The sequence below is a fragment of the Sciurus vulgaris genome, assembly GCF_902686455.1.
Source record: "Sciurus vulgaris genome assembly, chromosome: 5".
NCBI lineage: Eukaryota > Metazoa > Chordata > Mammalia > Rodentia > Sciuridae > Sciurus > Sciurus vulgaris.
Window position 1 is genome coordinate 10,363,736 of NC_136465.1, and position 22,212 is coordinate 10,385,947.

The 22,212-nt window shown below is 53.0% G+C and overlaps 1 protein-coding gene across 5 annotated transcripts in view; it reads right to left on the reverse strand.

Annotated features, from left to right (window-relative positions):
- PTK2B (protein tyrosine kinase 2 beta) overlaps positions 1-22,212 on the reverse strand; it is a 115,451-nt gene that overhangs the window by 3,510 nt on the left and 89,729 nt on the right. For 4 of the 5 annotated variants that reach the window (XM_079141274.1, XM_079141276.1, XM_079141275.1 and 1 more), the window contains exons 6-28: positions 21,364-21,426; positions 21,111-21,165; positions 20,560-20,700; positions 20,176-20,250; positions 19,553-19,654; positions 18,744-18,861; positions 18,161-18,200; positions 17,793-17,839; positions 16,966-17,016; positions 16,496-16,593; positions 15,638-15,722; positions 15,394-15,494; positions 15,030-15,145; positions 13,857-13,957; positions 13,604-13,693; positions 12,627-12,831; positions 9,802-9,910; positions 8,529-8,594; positions 6,811-6,936; positions 1,795-1,941; positions 1,642-1,677; positions 1,388-1,412; positions 85-131 (exon numbers count right to left, since the gene is read on the reverse strand). In XM_079141274.1, coding sequence (XP_078997400.1) covers positions 85-131; positions 1,388-1,412; positions 1,642-1,677; positions 1,795-1,941; positions 6,811-6,936; positions 8,529-8,594; positions 9,802-9,910; positions 12,627-12,831; positions 13,604-13,693; positions 13,857-13,957; positions 15,030-15,145; positions 15,394-15,494; positions 15,638-15,722; positions 16,496-16,593; positions 16,966-17,016; positions 17,793-17,839; positions 18,161-18,200; positions 18,744-18,861; positions 19,553-19,654; positions 20,176-20,250; positions 20,560-20,700; positions 21,111-21,165; positions 21,364-21,426 — 2,044 coding nt within the window. The remainder of the gene's footprint in view (positions 1-84; positions 132-1,387; positions 1,413-1,641; positions 1,678-1,794; positions 1,942-6,810; positions 6,937-8,528; positions 8,595-9,801; positions 9,911-12,626; positions 12,832-13,603; positions 13,694-13,856; positions 13,958-15,029; positions 15,146-15,393; positions 15,495-15,637; positions 15,723-16,495; positions 16,594-16,965; positions 17,017-17,792; positions 17,840-18,160; positions 18,201-18,743; positions 18,862-19,552; positions 19,655-20,175; positions 20,251-20,559; positions 20,701-21,110; positions 21,166-21,363; positions 21,427-22,212) is intronic. The other variant, XM_079141278.1, reaches the window with a different exon arrangement.

Consider the following 22,212-nt stretch of genomic DNA (forward strand, 5'->3'; position numbering starts at 1 on the left):
TTGTCTTTAAGGTTTTCTAAGTCCACGGCTTTTGGTCCCGGGAACCCACCTCCAGTTCACTTCCAGCTTTGAGCCAACACATACCTGGGCACCGAGTCGCGGTGGCTTCTGTGGGGGCCCGGTGAACTCGGCTGCAACGAGAAGGACAGTGAGCAAGAGGGTGGGCAGGGGTCTCAGCAGCTGGCCTTTTCCTTCATACACGCTTATGATCAAGCAAAGCCCTCTTCTCCACTACCAGGAGACTCTGGGGACATTAGGCCCCAATTCCAGGAAGATAGCAGGGAAAGGGCAACCTGGCCCCCTGGTTTTCCCGTGGTGCATTGTATAGAAAGAAAAAGAATCAAAGTCACAGCAGAGATGGAGCGACCGCATGGCAATTCCAGCTCTGGTGTGCTTCCTCCTTGATGGACACAGGGACAGTGACGCTCTGGCCTTGGCCAGCCATGAACAAGAAGCTTCACTCTCTGCAGGCAGCGGGGGCCTGTGAAGTCCCGCCTGGTGGAGCAGCAGCTCCTGGGGTGGAGCCGTGAGAATGCGCTCGTGATTTGCCTCGAGCATGTGGGGCTCGAGGAAATGAAATCATAGCAGAACCGAGCTACGCACTCCCACTGTGATAGACAAACACACACTCAGGCCCTGCAGGGGCGGCTGGAAGAGTGAGCATGGGTGCAGGTCACGCTACCGCCCCCAAGGAGCCCCGCCACCAGGGGAGCTCATTTATACTCCCTGGGATAAGAGGGGTAGCTCTGAAGTCACCTGGGAAACAGAATGCCTAGGCTCAAACCCGAGACATGCTAATGAGCAGCTGGGTGACACGGGACAAGCTGTCAACAACCCGTGCCTCAGTCTATCCTGTGTAAAATGGAGATACACTGCCTGTCTCTGAGTTGCTTCAACAGGAAATGGGTTAATGCTTGAGACTTGGGCTCTGCGCGGCTTGTGTTAAGCTCTCTGTGTCCCCTGTGCTTGTTCTTGTCATTATCACCAGCTCCTCCCCTCCCTTGCCTGCCTTCAGCAAAGGCTTCTGGAAAGCTCTCATGGGCTGGTCTCATCCCGCAGGCTTGGAGAAGACGTAAGAAGAGGGGAGGCAGGTGGAGCTACTTGAGTGTCCTCCACCAGGGTGGGGAGTAGAAAGGAGAGATTCGCCCACTCCGCCAACTAAATGCAGGCAGGAGATGGACAGAGAAGAGGACCGAGGAGGTGGACGGAGCAGGGAGCAGCTCTCCACTCTAAGCCAACCATCTTCCCATGTGCCATATTAAAAACAAGGCAGATGGCTCTTAAAATTTCAGGCACACTCTGCTGCTCTCTGCCCAGGCAGTGAACAAGGAAGGGGTACCACAGAGACCCAGGTGGGGGCTCCTCCAAGGAAGGGCAGAACACTCACTGTAGCCGGCCTCCTTCTCTGGGGTCTGCAAGGAAGAAAGGGAAGAGAACTGTCACTCTTACAGCTCTGGAGTCCACCCCTCCCTCGTCCCCACCTCACCCCGCTCCACAGTGTGATTAGAGACTATGACCATTGGGTGGGAGGGTCCCAAGATTCCAGTAGCAAGGAGGACAGGCCCAGGGGCTGGGGATTCCTGAGGGGATGAGGCCTAGTCAGGCCGTGGCTCTAAGAAGAGTCCTCCCCAGGTGACTTACCAATGGGGACTTATCGTTCATGTAAACCATGGGGTCCTGCAGAGGAGACCAAAGGAAGCAACTTAGGGTTCTGGAACGGAAGACCCCAGAATGCACAGCATGCCTTTCCAGCGGAGTGCAGGGAAACCCCTCCTCGGCTCCGCACTGGCTCACCAAGGACTTCTCCTCCTGCCTCAGCCACTGGGAATCTTCCAGCATCTGCTTCTGCTGCTTGTCCAGGATCTGCCTCATCTTGATCTTCTCAGCCTCCCACAGCTGCTGGGCCTCTTCTCTGCTGCTGGGTCGGATGAAGTCCTCCTCCTGGGAGGACAGCAGAGAGAAAGGAGAGACGCAATGAGCCCCATCCCTAGGGTCGGAGGAGGGATGGTCCCCAGAAGACCCTCAGGGGAGCGGCAAGCCTTGGCCTGGACAGCCACTTTTTCCTGGTAAGTTTGTTCTTGGCTCTGCGGCCGTGTATGCAGACAGTTATTATCAGGGGTCGGCCTCACACACAGCCTGGGTTGCAGCAGGGCAGCGAACCCCAGCACACACTGCTCAACACGCACCGTATTCAAACCGCCACACGAACCGTCAGTGACATTTTATCTTCAAGTGACGGCCCTAAGTCGTATTTTCTCAATTGGCATTTGTGATGTTGCTGTCATTTAATAGATTTAAAAATGCAAAGCCAGCCCTCTGAAAGCCCATGGTGGCAGTTCCGGAAGCTTCCAGGGGCAGAGGTGTAGCCTCTAGCTTCTTGGCGCACAGTTCCACCGACTGCCTGCTGTGGCTGAGCTGAGCCAGGTGCCACAGCCGCACCTGTCGACCGTGCCTTTCTCTTAAAGCCTGGACTTTGTTAAGGTAGCAGCTGGGGTTGCTTAACCAAAGCTGGGGGGCAGGAGCTAAGAGGGAAGATGAAGAGTGAATTTAAAGAAGCAAAGCTCTGCAGATCTCCAGCAGGTGCTTCCTCTCGCCAGCTTTATGACTCTAACCTGTTTCCACTCACCTGTGGGACTGAGCCCGTAGTCTGAGCTGCTGAATGGAAGGCTCTGGTGCTTTCCTGGTTCTCCCATTCTTTCTAGGGTTCATTTGTACACTGATCTGCTTAGTCCCTCCGACTATTCTGCTTTTTCCCCTGCTGCAGTGATCCCCTTGGCCTCCGGGACTGAGGGAGGACGAGTGCTCTGGGCATCCTCCGGATCACACGGCGCCCCAGGGGGCGTTTGCCAGTGACAGGATCCTGCTCTGATACGGATGCCCGCAGGCACCTCAGTTCCTGCCACCGTTTGAACGTGGCCCCATAGTTCATGTGATGGATGATTAATCCCCTGTGCAACAGCGTTGGGAGGTGGGACTCTAAGAGGCCGCTAGGCCACAAGGGCTCGGGCCCATGAGCGGGTTAGTGCCACTAACACAGGAACAGGTCAGTTATCACAGGAGGGGGTTCCTGATAAAATCACGAGTTAGGCCCCCTGCCCTCACTTTCCCACACTCCTTGTCACTGGGGTGATGCCTCTGCCACGCTATGACACAGCAAGAAGGCACTCACCAGATGTGGCCTTTGATGTTGGACCTCCTAGCCTCCAGAACTGGAAAAATCAGTTTCTGCCTCAAGTATCCTGTTATAGCAGCACAAAATGAACTAAAACAGTTCCTTTCCTTTGAAGTGGCCAGTGAATGTGCAATTCACATAAATAAAATTCTAGAAAAACCCTATCTACTTTTAGAATTCTATAATTCCTGCCGAGCCTCTCAAAAGATTTTCCCCACTACACCCTAAAAATCAACTTGAACATTACAATTCAGTCTAATAACAGCTGTATTGGGATCGTTTACCTGGAGTTCATTTGGCTGCAGTTACCAATCTTGATTTCTAATAATACTTTTCCCCACAAGTTAGGTTTTTTGCTGAAATAGTCCTTGTTCAATTACAACGAAGCAGACATGGAACTGGGTGCTGGAGAAGAGTGATTTGAAAATATAAAATGTTCCTTTCCTCATGGGGCTGAGTAAACAATAGTTAGGCTCAGGTTTGGGGGCCAGAGAGTCCTTTATTTCAAGGAAATCTCCTTGTAGGATGCAGAGCAGCACGCTGGCCTCCATCACTAGGTAGCTGCGGCCCCTCCCTGCTGTGCCAAACATGTCTCCAATCATTGCCCAGCGTCCCCTCAGAAGCAAGGCACCTCAGAGGAGAATCACTGAGCTAGATCGTCTTAAAAGAAGACAAACTTCAGAACATAAGGTATTTTATAATTCTGGGATTGTTGTATGATTTATTTCACAGACACAGAGTGCCACAGTTTGGATGTGGTTTGACAACCGCCCTGCTGAGGTTCACATGCTGGATGGAGGCTGGGTTCCACGTGGCAGAGTTGAGGTGCTGGAATCCCCAAAAGAAGTAGGGCCAGGTGGGAGGTAACTGGTCACAGGGGTGCCCCTCTCATGAATGGTTTAAGGCTGTCTCATGGGAGTGGGCCAGGTGTGGCAGGAGTCCATTAATTCTGAGGGGGTTGCTATGAAAAATGTGTTCCTCCTTGGGATCTTGTTTTCTGTATTGCCATGTGATATCTCCTTCCTGTAGGTGCTCCCACCATAACGCCATCTACCACACTGTGATGTAGCCAGAAGGCTTTCACCAGAGCAGATATCAGTGCCTTACTCTTGGACCTCTGAAACTATGAGCTAAACAAACCTCTTCTCCACAAAGTACCCAGCCTCAGGCATTTTGTAATAGCAACATAAAATGGAATAAGACACTGATGCTCCCAAATGAGCAAAGCAAAATCTTAAGGCTATAAATATCCTTTATTAAGTGTCAGTCCTGCAAACACAATGGTATGGCTGCCCCAGGCTATTGACAAATGGAGACAAACAGGAATTAAATGCCTGAGGTCCTAAGTACAGAGATAGGAATTCCTAGGTGTAAGGAAAAAAATGCACAGACTGAGCAAGATTCAATGCAAAAAGGATTGGTTGCTGGAGCCCAGAAAATACTGTATAGTTTTATAAATGCCACCATTTTCATGCTTTGTATGTTCCAGGCCTAATCTTACCAAATATTTTAACAAATGCATGTTAGAAGACTTATTCTGTTGTCTTTCAATTTCATAGTAAGACCAAAGGAAAGAAGGAGAACTTTTACAACCTTGAATTTCTAGGTTGGTTTTGCTGAAATGTGCTCCAGGCACTCTTCCCAGCTCACAGACACTTAACACTGCCTTTGTCTTGTAAAGCCATGTTCATGAGCTGTGACACCTGTCATTGGGATCCAGCCCCTCCTGCTAGCCTCCACCACTCAAACAGCTCCCCCACTTGCCCCTGCCTTGTCCATCCCTACATTCCAGTTTCTTCCAGTCCAGACTTTCTCCATCCTTCAAGGCCCAGCTGACAACTAGCAGCTGGCAGTAGCCACTCTCCTCTCTGAACACCTACTTTGTGGTCCCCACGACTTCCTGGCTCCTGTTACCTGTCAGCCCGCACTTGACCTGCTCCTTCTGACTGTAAGCTCTTTGAAAGCAAAACCACGTGTTCCTCCTTCAGCACCCCGGACAGAGCCCGGAAGCCTCCAGGCACAGTGTGGTCTCTTGTTAGCACTGACTCCTGAGGACTCAGGGGAGGAGACTGCTGCCATCCTGACTGTAGCATCCCACAGACTCCCAGATGAGCCAGGCTATGGAGCCAGTCAGGAGGAAAACTGTACCCTTCTCTGAGTGTTCCTTAAATGTTTCCAAATGCTTTGCAGGGGGCCTATTGCACCTTGTCAGCATTCCAACCAGGGAAGAATTTGCTCAGTGTTTCTGATCTATATTTTTAGTCTTTTTTTGCTTGATTAAAGAAATCTCATTATGTTCTTCCAGGCAGATTTTTCTTCTTGGCAATTACTTCTAAACCTCTGACACAAAAGGTCTTTTTTCCTGCTGCACAGTCTGTCTTTATGGAACAGAACAAAGTCCTCGCAGTGCAGCAAGGCTTAGACAAAGGCCACGCAGCCCCTCAAGTGTACAAAATAGCTTCTTTCTAAAAGCACAGTTTTTAAAGTAAAGCTCCCTAAAACTTAATTAATTATGGATAAAGAGGCAAGGCAGGAGGGTAGAGAAACCGCACACTGCCTAAATTATAGTACATGCTTAGAACCATAGCTTTATTATTGTTAAGCATGTGAAAAGACAAATTGTTTAAATTAATGTAAGAGAGAAAAACGAGGTAGGTTGGGAAAAATTTATTTCACAGCAGATCTTGCTGCCTGGAATTTGAAGCTATCAGGGGCATTCAAATTTTTACTAAATAAAGAATAACAGCACAGACGTATAGTAACATGCTCGCCAAAAATTTCCAAACCTATTATGATAAACACAGATTCCCCTACCCCCAAATTTTTAGAAACATAGATCTTGAGCCTGAAATATCAGACGAACTAGATGCTAAAATAATGAGTTGAGCCTGTAACTCAGTTTAGCAAAATATACCAAGATTTCATGACAACCAACGGCAAGAGGTCATTGCATTAAAGGAGATGATTGGTGGCAAGCGGGCATCTGCTTTCAAGCAAAGCTGGGTTTGCCACATAAGACCTGATGGCCATCAGATATTCCATGAAGCACTGAGGGTCTCAGTCTCTGATGGCAAAGAGATCACTGGGGAGTGGCTTAGCCCCCTCTCTAGCAGTTCATGAGCCTGTAGCCACAATACCCCCTAAGCTCCTCCCCATCCAGCAACACCCTGTACAAAAGCAGCAGCAAGAGAAGAGGCCTTTCTTTCCTTTGACTGAGGAGAGATTTAGCAATCAGGCAGGAAGGCAGAGTGGGGCAGAACCTCCACGATCTATTATTCTCCAGCACCACCAGGCCTGGCTGCACTCCACCCACCAGCCTCCACACTTCTGTGGGACACCCTGCCCCTGGGGTTCAGGAAAGCAAGAGACTTTTACATCTTTTGCCACAGCACCAGTATGGACAGGGGCAGTTCCAGGTCCAGCTAGTGTGTCCCCAGGAGCACACTGACTTCATCTTAGACGCTGATGTATTTGCAAAGAGAAGAGAGGCCAAGAACCCCTTGATGACTTGACAGGCACACAGAAGCATGGAGGGCACCCTCTGAGGCTGAGGATGTGGGGTTCCTAGTGTCCCAGGCCACCTCCCTCCAGCAGCCTCCTCAGTCCGGGCTAGGACCCAGCATGCAGAGCCCTCTTACCCGCATGCTGTGGCGCTTGAAGACATTGTGCCGGTGGAGAGGTGGGGTGTGCAGCGAGTTAACAGGAGATGGATACTCCATAGGGCTGGTGAGCGTAGGGGAGCTGGCACACAGACCCTCAGGGACCTATTCAGGAGAAGCAAAGAAGCACAAGGCACACGACAAGACAAGGGGGTGGACAATCAGCTGCTACAAACAGGAGCACAAAGAAGTGATGCAGGAGCACCATGGGGGACACAGATTTGCTCTCCCAGAGTTGACAAAGAATGTGCTTGGCATTTCCTTGTCCCTGTTGGAGACACATGGCAGAGCATCATGGCCTCTCATTTGCCTAACAATGCCCCAGTGGTGTTCTGCACACACGGGGTCCACCCAGGTTGCTACTGAGATCACTCTCCTCCCTCAGGAGCCTTTCAAAACCATAATGTTTCATAGTCGTATTACAAATTGACAGATATGATTAACCCACCGATAAGTAAATGCATACACACATAGTCGCCCTTCCATATTCAAGGAGGATTCATTTCAGAACCCTTGTAGATACCCCAAGTCTGCAGATGCTCAAGTTCCTTGAGCAAAATGGTATAGTATTTGCATGTAACTTACATACGTCTTCCAGTACGCTTTAAATAATCTCTAGATTGCTTATGCCACCTAATGCAATGTAAACAATATACAAATAGCTGGTATACTGTAATTTTAAGGGACTGGCAAGGAAAAGAGGTCTGTACATATTCAAGATAGACAAGATTTTTTTTCTTTGTTAATATTTTTGATGTCTGGTTGGTTGAATCCACAGATGCAGAACCCATGAATATGGAATGCCAACTGTGTGTGTGTGTGTGTGTGTGTGTGCAATTATAATTGCATATAGTTATATATAATTTAAGTACCATCTCTATTTTAAATATGTTTAGTTTTTATGGACATTGCTTCCACCTTCTGAATCAAAGCATTTTATTTATACATAAAGGATTTATCTGTTGGTTCTTGGTTGGGGGCATTTCCTTGAGAAAAACTATATGACCCTGGGGCACAGCCTCTCTGTAAGGAGCATCAGTAAACTGACATTGTCACTATTGGTTGAGATACTCCAGTTCTGAAGAGCAACTCTGATGGGGAGATGAAAGAAAAGGACAGAGAGGAGGCTGGGCCCCCTCCTACCCAGACACAAGAGAGGGACTCAGGACAGGGGTGTTCTGAGTCAGGGACCTACAGCCTTGGTGAGATCCATAGCCAGTGGTGATGGGGAGGAGAAGGCTCAGATGGAACCCTGCTCTGTTCACTGGCCACCCAGTTCCTGACCAGGATATCTGCAGGGAAACACTTCACTCTCTGGGGACATCCTCCATGCCCAGTTCGCTGGGATTCCTTCTCCGAGGCTCTCTGCTCAGGGTAGGAGACCAGGGAGGCCTTGGACATGGGAGGGAGCTACGAGTAGGTACAGGAAGCAGCAGACACTGCGGACAGACAGACTAGGCTGCAGGCAGGTCTTCTTAGCTGAGAACAGTCTGGCAGGACTAAATTGCTATTCTTTTGATGTGAGTTCAAATTCACATCAAAGGAGAACCAAACAAAGAAACAAAGAAGAGTCAACTCAGCTTTCTTCACTGCCTGCAGAGGGCTACTGCTCCTTAATGGCACAGGAATGGAAGTTCAAGAAGCACCTTGGCAAGGGAGGCACCTGACCATTCCCAGCCCCACGGGTACACATTTACCTGGAATTGTAGCTTGGGAGCCAGCAGGTTGGTTTGTGGAGGGGGTCTATACTTGGGCCGGCTGGGCTGGAAAGAGGATACAGAGTAGTGTCAATCACCATCTCTCCCCTAACTGAACTTGACCTGCTGAGGGGAGCATCAGGTGAATGTAGCTCAGGCTTATTCACAATGAAGAAGCAATAGTGGACAAGGTTATCATTAAAATCATTTTGCATCCTCTTGCTGAGCACCAACTAGATGCTGAGAAATGGGAAGGTACACCTGGGGCTATGGCTAATTGGAGGGGTTAATGGTCTCTGCATGTGCAGCCTCCCTGTATGTGGAAGCACCTAACAAACCAGTCATTGGCGGCCACATTTGGGGGGTGGTCACTGAGGGCTCAGGAACTCACGGAAACTTCATGAGATAAATGTTGCACTGGGCCCGAGGGAAAGGGCAGCACATGCCTGGCAGGAGGAACAATAAGATAAGGCCTTGGACCAGTTCATGCATTATTGTGGACTGAGTGCTTCACATGTTTATACGTTCATATTGTTGAGGTCCTGCCCCTCAGTGTGATGGTATTAGGAGGTAAAGCCTTTGGGAGGTGATTAGGGTTCAGTGATTCATAAGGATGGGGCCCCATAAATGGATTTGTGCCCTTATACAAAGAGGATGAGAGACCAAAGGTTTCTATCTCTCTCTACCAGGTGAGGACACAGAAGAAGGTGGCTGCCTGCAAGCCAGGAATGGGTCCTCAGCAGATACCAAAGTTGCTGAGGCTGGTCTTGGACTTCCAGCCTCCAGAACTGTGAGAGATAAGTGTCTGTGGTTTAGGCCACTCATTCTGTGGGATTTTTGTTTGGCAGCTCTAGCTGACAAATGTAGGCAAGGTCTCGGTATCTGCCCCCCAATAGTGGAGAAGTGGGGCTCTGGCTCCTGAGCCCAAGGCTGCCATGGAGAGCATGGACACAGAACGGGGTCCCAGGATGCTCTCCAGCCATGCATCCTCAGGGAGAGTTAACCTAGCCCTAGAAAGCTCTCAGAAGAAAAGTGTCCAGCTTCCCAAGGGGAACTTCTGAGAGATGATTCTAGACCCAACTTCTCCACAAGGTATCTGCTGTCTCAGATTATATCTTCTAGGGCCCAGAGATGTCAAGGGGTGATAGACAGCTGAGCTGCAGAACTCGGAGAGGATTGTAGGAAAGCATCCTGCTTACACTGAGCAGGCATGGGTCACACAGGACCTGGCTGTCATGACTCATGGAACTAATAAGAGCAGGGGCCAGCTTACCTTGGGTGGGGGTTCCTGGAAGGCAGTGGGCTCCAATATTTTGGGTGGACGGTAGCGAGCATTCCTTTCTTGCTCTATGGCAATGTCCTTCTCCATCTGATAAATGTCACTGCCAAGGCACCAGGTCCGACAGGGTGAGAAACAGGGTCAAAGTGAGATACTCCCTGTGAGTCCTCTCTGTACTATACTGAAACCAGGAGAGGCCTGGGTGAGGGCCTTGGATCCCATTTTCATTTCCATTTCCCCTGAAGAGTGGCTGGGAAGACCCCTCTGAGGCAACCTGGGATATGGGTCGTGAGGGCACCCTGCACCAAGGTTGGGAGGATCACAGGGATGGGTCCAAGGTGGGAAGAGGTCCTTGGAGAGCCAGACTCAGCCCAACCAGGGTGGCAGAAGCCTGCGGTAGCCCCACCCCCTCACACGGTTTGCCCTCCAGCACCTGCTCTTGGTGCCAGTCCCCTGTTTGGATTTCCAATGTCCCAGCCAACTCCGGGATGTAGGCCTAGGTGGGACTTCTTATAAACAATCCACCATCTGGTCTCCGGTGTGGGTGAACGGGCTGCAGATTCACCCCTGGGTTGGCTGTTCTGGCGCCCCTCACTTTTCCACCCCAATCTAGTGCTTCCCAACCTGGGAATCACAGACCCCAGAGGCCTCTGGCATCACTGCAGGGGCTCCATGAATCCACATGCTCAAATGAGTACTGAGTATTGGGTACTTCTGAATACGGCTTGGTACTGTGTTTTTAAAGACAATGTATTTTGTCAGTCAAAGGATTCTAAATTATGATTACGTGGAAGAAGTCTCCAAATATGATGTTTAAAACAGCCCTTCCTACCGCTACAAGATTGGGAAACACTTATCAAAACCTTTCTTTACCCTAAAGAAGGGACTGTGACCTGCGGGGGGGCAGCCGGGGTCCTCTGGGTCTCCGAGTGTCCTTCCTGTTGCGTCACAGAAGCCTGCTCCTGACCCCATCATGGCTGGGAGCTGGCCTGGTGCCTCTGGAGGGGACACCCTCATCTCACGTGTCCCATCACACTCCCTGTGGTTGTCAAGGCCCAGGACGGATCAAGACCACACAGTCCCTACCCAGAACTTTTGCTCTCAACATACAGCTTTCAATACGTTTCTCCAGGAACTCCTTGGCTTCTTCAATCTCCCTTTTAAGGGACAAATGCAGCTGAATTAACTAGGAGAGCCCATGAAGGAAGGAAATAACTCCATTTTTGAGACAGGGTCTTGCTCAGTTGCTTACAGCCTCACTAAGTAGCTGAGGCTGGCCTCAACCTGCAATCCTCCTGCCTTAGTGTCCTGAGTCACTGGGCTATAGGCGTGCACCACCACACCAGCCAGGGAGGCCTTTTAAGCTGGAGATTTTGCAGACTATGTTGGGGACCCTTCCCACAAACAAAGGCAGGGTCATCCCTGCTGCCCGCTGCCTGGACATTCTCAGCATCCCTCTTGGTGGCCCTCCAGTCAGGCAGTTTTCAGGGGTAATTTTTCTTGTCCTCACTAAAATTTGCTAACATGTTTACTACAGTGTTAAAGGTTAATTCAGCAGGAGATCCCCTAAAACAGAGGTCAGCAAACCATGGTCAGAGGCCAAATGTGGTCTCCCACTTATTTTTCTATGACTTCAAATTTAGAATAGTTATCACATGTTTAATGATTGAATAAAAAAAGAAAAAGGTATTTTATGACACATGAAAATCATGATAAATTCAGATTTTAGTATACACAGATGAAGTCTTATTGAACACAGCCACCCCCATTCATTTACTACCGTCTGCGGGTGTTTTAAGCTGCTAAGGCAGAGATGAGCAGATTCGACTTACACAGACTGCAAAACCCCAAATATTTACTATCTGGTCCTTTACAGAAAAGGTTTGTGGACTTCCTTGCTAAAGGTTGCTGGGAGAGGGAGACCACCCTTGGGAGCACCAATGGCAGGCATGCCACCAAGCAAACTAGGGACTCCTGGACTTCTGAAATGGACAACACCCCTCACCTGTGACCTTCCAGTACCAGGGGACAGTGTCTTGGCACTGGGAAGGATAAGGCCTCAGGCCTCTAGCCCCAATCAGACGAGACAGGTGTTTTTCAGCCAAACTCTGCAGAACGTGGGCCTCTGGGTCCGTCTTTTTTTTTTTTTTGGTACCAGGGACTGAACCCAGAGGTGCTTACCACTGAGCAACCTCCCTAGCCCTTTTTATATTTTATTTTGAGACAGGGTTCACTAAGTTGCTTGGAGCCTCACTAAGTTGCTGAGGCTGGCTTTGAACTTGCAATCCTCCTGCCTCAGCCTCCCAAGCTGCTGAGATTATAGGTGTGCACCATGGCGCCCAGTTGGGCCAGTCTTTTAATTCCAACAGAGAAAATACCTTCTGAGCACAGCATGAGCAAGGTGCAGGGCTGGGGTGGAGATGTCCTGAAGAGCGAGGCTCCCCCAGGCTCACCTATCTCTGAGCTTGTGTCTGACAGCCAGCCTGTCACCTTCCAGCCCCTGACAGAGCCGCCTCTGTATGGAGTGCCTGATGTTCATCATGCCTCTCTGGAAGGACCAGTTCACTCCCTGTGGACATGTGGCTCAGCGGTGATCAGAAGGGAGGTCTGGGTACATGTCAGGGCCCTCCTGTCACTGCCTTGGCCAAGTCGCTGACTTCGAACCTGAACTCTTCCATCCAGCAGATGGGAACCGGGACACGTGCTGCATGGCCCCTGAGCGCACTGAGTTAGCCGTGAACCTCTCGGTGCCACCGGGCAGCCTCTTGCCTCTGGGCCACCCAGCTACCCTCTGCCCATGTCTCCCAGCCTGTGCTCACCTGAGGCTGCACACCAGCTCCGTGAAGCGGGGCCGGTCACTGGGGTCGTAGTCCCAGCAGCGGGTCATGAGGGTGTAAAGGACAGGTGGACAGAGGTCAGGCTTGGGCAGCCGATCCCCTTTCTCCAGCACCCCGATGACATCCTTGTTTTCCAGCCAGAAGAAAGGCTGCTTCCCGAAGCTCAGGATCTCCCACATGCACACGGCTGAGGGCAGAGGCGGAAGGTCAGGCACCGTGGTGGGAGTGGCCATTGGCCCTTGGTCCCAGCAGGGAGTGCCTTTGTTATCTTGCAACTCCTGCTGCTGCTGCTGGGGTCTTGCCCACCATGGTGGTACGCCAAGGGACCAACGGCCTACATCTGTAGCACATGAACAGGGACTCCCCTCCCTTCACTCCCTCAACATAGAGCTGTTTGGGGTTTATAGGATCAGGAGGTGGCTCACGTTGGAGCCACCAGGACCTTCTCGTGGGAAGGTTAGAAGCTTAGTGGTAATCCCAGCACCAACCCTTGCTGCCTGTATGATCATGGGCAAGCCCCTTACTTGCCTGAGCCTCAGTTTCCTAATCTGGAAAATGGGGGTAACAATGAGGATGTTTATGATCATCTGTAGGAGAACTGACGGGTAATCTGCAGGGCTGTGTTTGCTGACACCCAGCTGGGTGCTCTTCCCTCCCTGCTTCTCCTTAGATAAAGTACAGGGTGCCTCCACTTCAGCCCTTGGGCATGGTTGGTGGAGCACATGCTTCCCATAGAGGCTTTTCCAGGAGGATGAACCCAAATTTTCCAGGGCAGTCCTTGGCTCAGGTCACCCCTGACTCTACCACCAACCTCCCCACCTCTGGGACCTCTCATTGGCCACGGTGAAGCAGGACCTGGTGGGTTGAGGATCAGAACCCCGCTCCCTGCACCCTCCTCTTCGCCCACCGCAGAGGGCGAGTCTAAGCCCCTCTCCACACCCTCCTCAGCTGCCTCATACCAAACATCCAGACGTCACTGGCTGTCGTGAAGCGACGGAAGTTAATGGACTCGGGGGACATCCATTTGATGGGGAGACGGGTCACAGAGGCTTGGGGTGCGCAAAGAGGTTTCCAGGAGTTATTCAGGGAAAAAAGATCCAGAATCACCCAGAAAACAGCCTACTCTCCAGAGGCCCGCTCCCAGGCTGCCGGGTCGTAGGCTCCTTCTGGGATTTTGGTTTCAGGGATAAGCCGTGGCCAGAAGTTCCTCACCTTTGTAATACTCCTCATCCTCGATGTACCGGGAAAGGCCAAAGTCCCCCAGCTTCACACACTCAGGGGAGGCCACCAGGATGTTCCGGACAGCAATGTCCCTGGATGTGAAGGATGTGAAGACCAGGGTGAGGCACTGCCTAGGACCCCGGGGGCAGGTGAGAGAGCTCAAGGGAGGGTCCCAGCAGGGGGACACAGGAAGAGGTTGCACCCTGGCAGCTTCCTGCAGAGCTGAGCACCAGCCCCCTGGAGGGAACACTGTGCAGACAGCCCCCTGTGCTGGCAAGCTCCCAACCCAAGCCAGTGGGCCTGTTGGTTCTCCCTGGGGGCTCTGCTCCCAAATGTTTGCTTTCATTCCTGAAGAGATGACTTGAAAGCATGTGGCCTTAAGTACACAGAGGGGACTAACACACCACCCCACCACCTTAGCCTACACCACTGACAGGGGGCACCTGACCCTCGAGCTAGGATACAAGCTTCACAAGGACAGGGATTGTCTGCTTTGGTCACAACTTTGTCCCAGAGCCTAGGACAGGGCCTGGCACCCAGTAGGCGCTCCATAATACGTGTCGAATGAATGGATACTTCCTACGTGGCTTTGTATAGCATCAGGCACGAGGCCACACAGGCCATGGCAGTGGTGGGTAAGTGCCCCAGTCATCTCCCCAGGGCTCATGTTTCCTTGGCAGAGTCTCCTTTCCGGGATTGGGAGCAAGGCCAGGTGGAGAAGGGACCAGCTCCATGGCCACAGGGGAGACTGGACTGGTGGCCCAGGGACACTGGTGGTGTCAGGCCTGGACGCCAGCACCTTCCAGGACCTCCTTCCTGGACCACCTGCTATCACGTGGGTGGGCTGGAGGAGGTCCAGCTCTGAGGAGGTAGGAAGTGGTTTCCTGGCACAGGCAGGGGAGGTGCAGACAGTGCCAGGCTACCGTCAGACACTGAGCTTTGGAGTCACTTTGGAGCTACTCTCGGCAACAGTCCTAAGAGGCCCACAGGACTTTTTTGGCTTTTCTGCAAGAACTTTGTAGAAGTGCTTGAGTGCTCTAGATTGCTGGGCGCAGGCGCAGCCTGGGACTCAGCTCCACCCTGCGTGACCCTGGCCCTGCTCATCACGGCCTCCTCTGGGATCAAGGAAAGGGCTTGGCTTCCCTGCGGTCCCCAGGCACCTACCTGTGCACACAGCTGATGCTCTCCAGGTAGGCCATGGCTTTGCATATCTGTAGAGCATACAGGACGAGGGTGGGCACCTTCAGGGAGTTCTTATTTCGCTCCAGGTAGTGGCCCAGCTGTGGGAAGGGGAGGTGCCATCAGGACCCAGCATGGAGCCAGGGGGCTGGGCTGCTGGCTGCCATGGACCCATCCCTTCCTCTGGGGGGCAAACCCAAAGTTGGCAAGCTGTCCAGCAATTTCCTCTACCAACAGGGCCTCTACTGCTGAGTACGGAAGGCAGATGCTGGGAGAAGTGCCCCTTGCTCTAAATGTCCCTTGGTGCCTCAGCTGTCCTCAGGGTGCCTGGCTGCCTCCTCCAGCTCACCTCCCCATAGGGGTACAGTTCCATGATGATCCAGGTGGGCTCCTCTTCGATGATGCCAATCAGCTTCACGATGTGCGGGTGGTCGAGATTCTTCATGATCACTGAGGGGAAGCGGGAGGGCGGGGCAGCTCAAAGGTCACATAGCAGACCTCAATCTGCAGGCTCGGCTGGGGAGAGGGCCAGGAGACCCCTCCGTCCCCCCTCCTCGCGGGACTGGGGAGTCGGTGCCGCCCGGCTTACCCACCTGCCTCACTCATGAACTTCTCCTTGTTGTCCAGAGTGCAATCCTGCTTGCAGGTCTTGACAGCCACGTTGATTTTCTCCCCTTTCTGCAACAAGAGTGTTCAGGGAAGCCTGGTCCAGCCTCGTGCTCAGAGGAATCTCGCCTCCCCGCTCAGCACGGCCTTGCTGCAGACGTGCCGCTGCCGAGCGGAGAGAGGCGACCTGGCCTCTGCAGGACACCCCTCCCGGCCTTTCCAACATTTCTCTCCTCCTCTCCCCTCTGCTCTTCCTTTCCTCTTCTTTCCCTTTCTTCTCCATCAGGCTATATCAGAACCGGAACGGGGATTGGAGATAAAATACCTCAAGCCCAGGTGTCCAAACAAGGATGCTGAGATGGAGGGGCCTCGTGATCTGCCCAAGGCCAGCAGGTGACCCCCAGGCCTCCATCAGGTGCGGGCCTGGCCTTGTTCTCTCTCGACTGCTGGCTTTAAGTTGTGCTGCCCTTTCCTCCCGCTCTGCCTGTCCCCGGGCTTGCTGAAGCATGGCGGCAAAGGTGCCTAGCGGTGCCCCGAGACCAACTCCGCTTGGCGGGGTCCACGCTCCCGCCCCTCAGAACTGCATTTTATCCTCCTCCCGTGTATTCTCCCACCAAATCCTCGGTGACCCTTCTCCAGGGCCTGCCTCCATTTCATTCCACTGCTTTTCTGTCCTTCTTGGGAATGACTATCCTTCCCCTCTTCCCTAGCATTTCATAAACACTTCCAAGCCATGTGGATAATGATCCTCCACGTCACGGCTTCCACCTCCAACTGGCTCAGATTTGAGCGCCTGCCTCCCCCAGACAGGGGGACAAGAAGGTCGGGACGAGTCTGGGACTCACGTGATTTGTGTAGACCCCTTCATAGACCTCCCCAAAGAAGCCTTCTCCCAGAATACGGTTGAGAACCACATCCTCGCGGGCCACACCATACTGTAGAGCTGCAAAGACGGACAACAGAGTTCCTGGGCACAGAGACTAGGCATCCCCTGGTGCCCAAGATCCCCCAGAACACCTCAGCCAGAATGCACAGGCTAGGCTGGGAAAGGGGATCTAGAATATTCCACTGCCTCTGACCCATGGAGGAGCCATCACCCCGTTCTCTGGGTCCCTGGTCCCTGTTCTTAGAACCCCCACGTCCCCACAGACACACAAAAGCGTGTGCTTAATCAGCGGAGGAACTCAGCTTTCAAACCACAGGAGCCTCGGGTTTGCTGCACTCTTGGGGCAGGATGAAGGAAGGGCGGAGTCCACCCTCACCATGTCGCTTCCCAGGGCCCTGACTGGTCACCTCGGCGGGGTCAAGGACCTACCTCCTGGCCTTCTCAGGGTCTCATCGGGAATCTCTGCATAGATGTCTGACTCTGGAATGACAAGAAGCCCCCCCGCGCGTGGGTGAGATGCCTCATCAGGCAGGGACGAAAACCAGGGTGTGGCTCCTACTTGGAGACCAGTGCAGCCAAAGAGGTTGGGGTGCTGGCGGGGAAGCTAGGTGGGTCCAGGGCAGCCGCTGAGCCTAGGGTGCCTCAGCTCCAGTCTCTGTTTTGTTATCAAGGACAGGACTGTCTCCTTTCAAACACACCTGTTTTTAACGCCATTACGAACTGGATGCTTGGGTCTCTCCAAAATTCGTAGGTTGAAGCCCTAACTCACAATACAATGCCTTTAGGATGTGAGGCCTTGGGGGGTGACTGGGGTTACATGATGTCAAGGGTACAGCCCCCATTACAGGATTAGTGTCCTTGTAAGAGGAAGAACAGCCACCAGAGCTCCTTCTCTCTCCAGTACGTGAGCACACAGTGATAGGCAGCCATCTGGCAAAGACTAGCCCACACCAGACACAGAATCTTCTGGCTCCTTGCTCCTGGACTTGCCGGCCTCGGGAACCGTGAGAAATCATTGTCTGTCTGTAAGTCAGAGTCTGTGGTAGTTTGCTTGGGGCCACCTCTCGCTAAGACAAACTCGATGCATGGACTAACTGCTCCTTATACACTGACTATTGCAATTGGTGATATTTCAAAGCCAGCACTGAGAAGTGACAGGGAAGGTTGCTTTCTGTAGCTTGGAGGGAACTGCCAAGAGGGTGGGCAGAGGGAGCAAGCGGGAGGGAGATGGGCACAGGCAGGGTGGGCAGGCTTACCTATGCTGCAGCTTTCTGAGAGGTGGGACCGCCTCGCCTCCAGGTTCCTAAGGAGGAGAGAGGGCAGGAGGCACATGAGCACAGAGTGGGGCAAAGCTCCTCCAGGCAGCCCTGGTCCACCCTCACCTACCACCCCATCTGCAGGAGCAGCCCACCTGCCTGCCACAAGCTGGGGCCTGGCCCAGCTGGGGGCAGAGACAGCAGCACCCTCCTAGGATGTCACCAGGGGGCAGCAGGGAGGGACACATGCTGTGTGAAAGGCCAGGGTTCTAGCGTTCTCTCAGAAATTAGGGGGTGGGGCATGCTGCCTGGTCCTCCTCCTGCACCCACAGCGAACTCAGGGCCTCCCAGCTCGCCCTGGTACTCACAGCATGGGGATCTGGGGCAGGCTGTTCCGCTTCTCACCATCTGGAGAGAGAGGAGGGGAGGGGAGATTGGAGCCAGGGACACAGAGTCCTGAATGGACAGAGGGCCTGTCACTGCTGCTACAGGAGAATCCTGCCCACCTTCCGGCCCCTCTCAGCTCCAGGGTGGAGGCTCTGTAGGCCTTGGGCCAGATTCAGAATCCACCTTGTGAACTTCCTCCTGCCAGAATCCCATGATGCATCTCAGACCTGACTTGCTGACCCTGACCCCAGAGGAAGATCCAGCCATGTCCTAGCAATGGCTCTGATTTTCCTGGGACTACAAATGTGGGTCCTGCAGAAGTCAGCCTCTATGGAGCTCTGACAAGCAGCACCAGGGTGGCTGGCCAGGGCCAGGGCTGGCAACCCAGGATGGCCCCACAGGAAGTACTGGCCGGGCTGCCTGAGCACCTCCCCACGCTCCTAAAGAACGCATCACTCATGGGCCAGTGGCTCAACTCCCCCATGCCTTCACCTTGCCCTGCGGGTGTGGCTCAGCTGCGCGGTCACCCACTGTTGGGTGGCTTTGCCTTTCCAGGAAACCTACCTTTCTTGGGATGGATGATCAGAGAGCCTTTATGTTCCCCCTGAAGCCGGCAGTAACCATCTATGAGGTCAGCCATGTTCTCAGCCTCTGCCAGGGAGGAGGTTTTGATGGACAAGGACTGCAGAGAAAAAGCCAGCCAAAAGTGAGACCTCCAGCGGTGGCTAGACTGTACCCGCTAGGCTGCTGGAGAGGCCGCGGACCCCTGCCCAAGCCCCTGCGGGATTCTACCCATGCTTCCTCTGGGCTCTGTCGGCCTTCCCTGCCGCCACCAGGGGGCGTGCTTGCGCTCCCTCCCATTGACCACCTGGAGCTCCAGGAAGGCCAGTTCCCGGGCTGGCGAACTGTGGTCTGAATAGACAGCCCAGTGACTTGCACCTTGTAGGTGCTCACCACGTAAAGCAGAAATAGAGTAATGGGAGGCAAAGTGGAGCAGGGACAGATTGGGGAGAGGAGAGACAAATACTCTGCAGTTCTAGTGAGGTCTCTGATTCTTCCACCATGAAATCCCCCTGTCTCTTGGATTGTGACTTGTAAGTCACTTTTCACTTGGTGAATATTAGACCTTTGGTTTGTACTCTTCCAGTCACCTTGACCAGCCCCCTAATTTCCCCCACTTCTTTCCTGACATTAAAATAAAAATACCAATCATTATCCCAGCACCTTGTTTGGGCAGGGGTGCGGTTTCCTTAACAAGATTCCCCAAGTCACAGAAGCCCTGGCTTCCTGCTGGCCACGGCCAGGCTGACCTGAGCTCGTCCTAACCTGCAGGGATACCGCTGCAGAGCTTCCAGGTGCCGAGGGGTGCTCACCTGGGGAGCGCCTTCGATGCCCAGCTGCAGGACCGCCTGGCCCTCCTCCAGCGGGAGGCACCTGATGGACTTGATCTGCTTGAACTCAGCCAGGCAGGTGGGCTACGGAAAGAAGGGGGTCCTTAAGACAATCCCACTGCTGTGCTCAGGCCACGTAGATGGGTCAGAATAGGGGGCGGCGAGGAGCGACTGGGAGTCTCTGGCAGATGAAGGGAGTACATCTGGAAGGATCATCTAGTCCAAGTCCCTCACTTTTCAGAAGAGAAGACGGGGTGTGGAGAAAGGCGGGACTTGCCCAAGGTCATGTGTCAAGTTGCCGGTAGAGTCAGAACTGGATTCCAGGGTGGTCACTGTCTCATTCTGTCGTTAAGAGCTAGCCTTCTCTTTGGCCCAGGAGAATGCCAGAGCATCCTTTTCTCTCCCTCCGCGCCTATGTCTGTGCAATAGAGAACCATCTTCCCCATGCTGCTATCTCAAAACACTCCACAGAACGCACGCTAAGGGCGCGGCTCCCCGCTCTCAGCAATGGGGGGATGGAGACCTGACTGGGCCGACAGAGTAGGAGTGAGAAGTTGGAAGACCTCGAGCCAGGGTGGGTGGGGCCTGCCCGCAGCGCTCTGTACCTTTGCATCTTGACTTGTCAGCTGGCGGATGCCTTTAGGGCCGATGACCAGGTCCACGGTAATGTTCCACCCTTGCTGGAATAAAAGGAGAGAGGGGACCATCACCTCTGTTCTGCCACCCCGTGTGTTGACATTCCAAGAGAAGCTCACAAAGCTAGACAGGGACCACTGTTTCTCCACCCCACCCCACCATACAGATCACCCCTGTGGACACTGCCCAACTGCCCACCTCCCAGGGTTGGGGGACAACATTCTGCTTCCTCCTGCAGCACATGGATTAACATGAGTTCCACCACCGGTAGGTCAGCAAGGCCCTGCTGCCTGAGTACTATCCCTGTCCCCACAGGTCTAGAATTCAGAGAGAATCAGGAGGGTGGTCATTACAACAAGTTCACAGCGATAGGTCTCCTGGTCGATGTTGGCAAAGCCCGCGAGGGTGTTGAAGAACTTCATGACACACTCCTCCTCCCGGAGAGAGGCGTACTGCTGGAAGGTCTGCTGGATCATCTTCCGGAACTGCTTGGGCTGTGGAGAGGTCAGGCGGTGCTGAGCCAGGCCCTCCTTCCACTAGGTCTCCCTGAGAGGATGCCCACACTGGAAGATGCCCCAAGAGTTCCCGCCATGGGGGCAGCACTAACGTGTGCCCAAAGCATGCTCGGTGGTCTTGGGGGAGGCCCACCTAACCTGGGCAGAGGCAGGAAAGGCGCCACCCCAGTGCTCAGGCTGCCCCTGGGACAGGGGAGCCAGGCACAGCCCGTCCCGATTCCCAGCCACAGGCGTGGCCCACGGGGTGCGTTTGGCTGTCCTATGCCCTGGCTCAAGGCAGCACGGATGCCCCAGCTTCTTTGAGGATCCCTGGTGCAATCTCTGTAGTTCTGGCCCAGGGGACCTGCACAAGAAGGGCCTTTGGGCCCCTAGCCCTTTGATTTTCTCACCTTTAAATTCTCCTGCATCTGCTTTGGGAAAAACAGGTCGAGTCCCACTTCCTTTCTGAAAACAGGGAAAGAGAAGCAGCATTCGACTCTCCTTCCCCCCAGCCCAGGACTCATGGCCAGTCGGGAGGAGGTACCAGGGCTTGGGGACCAGGAGACGGGCCCTGCCCTACCCGCTGTGTTTGGGGGCGAGTAGGGAAAGAAGGGCGCTGGAGGAAAGGAAGGGAGAGCGTCGGGAGGCGGTCCCAGCACTTACTCCAGGAGCTCGAAGTTGGACTTTTTGTCAAGAGCGTTGTGGGGCATATCCTTGAAGAACCGCCTGGAGAGAAAGGAGTCACAGGGAGGAGTCGATGGTGGAGAAGGAGCCGTTGGAGCAGGGTGCTCGGTGCCCACGCGCAGACCTAGAAGCCCTTCCCCTGCCAGATGTGGGAATCCCGGGGGAGGAAGGTGGGAGCGTGGTGAAACTGGACCTTTAGAAAACAGTGAGGACAAGGAAACCCCACGGACTGTATTCCCAGAAAAGGCACCGGCCTCATGTCAGGGAGAGCCAGCTCTTGGGCCACATGGCGCTTAGGCTGAGGAAGAAGATGGCAGCTCTGTCCAGTGTCCGAGAACAACCAAGCCCAGGAGGCCGATCCTCGGGCTGTCAGCCTAGAGATGCCACTTGCACCTTCAGGTCCTGGTTTCCTGTGCAATTTCTTTTTGCCTGTTGGCTGTCTGTGAAATATGTGCCTACGTTTGTGTGTTCCCCTAAATAATTATTAAATGTACATATAAAAGTTTTCGAATTTACAGAAGAAAATAAAAATGATCCATAATCCCACCACCAGAGGTGACATCTATTACTAAATGACACATATTCTTCAAGTTCCATTTCTCCTAAAAGCATATGCACTGATGAAGACTTCTATGTACGGTCAGATGCCACATAATGACCTTTTGGTCAACAATAGGCCACATATATCATGGTGGTCTCGTAAGATTATATCACTTAGAGTTGCAGGTGATTTAGTTTGTGTAAATGCGCTCTACTGTGTTCATGTGACAATGAGATCACGTAATGACACATTTCTCAGTACATATCTCCATTATTAACTGATGCATG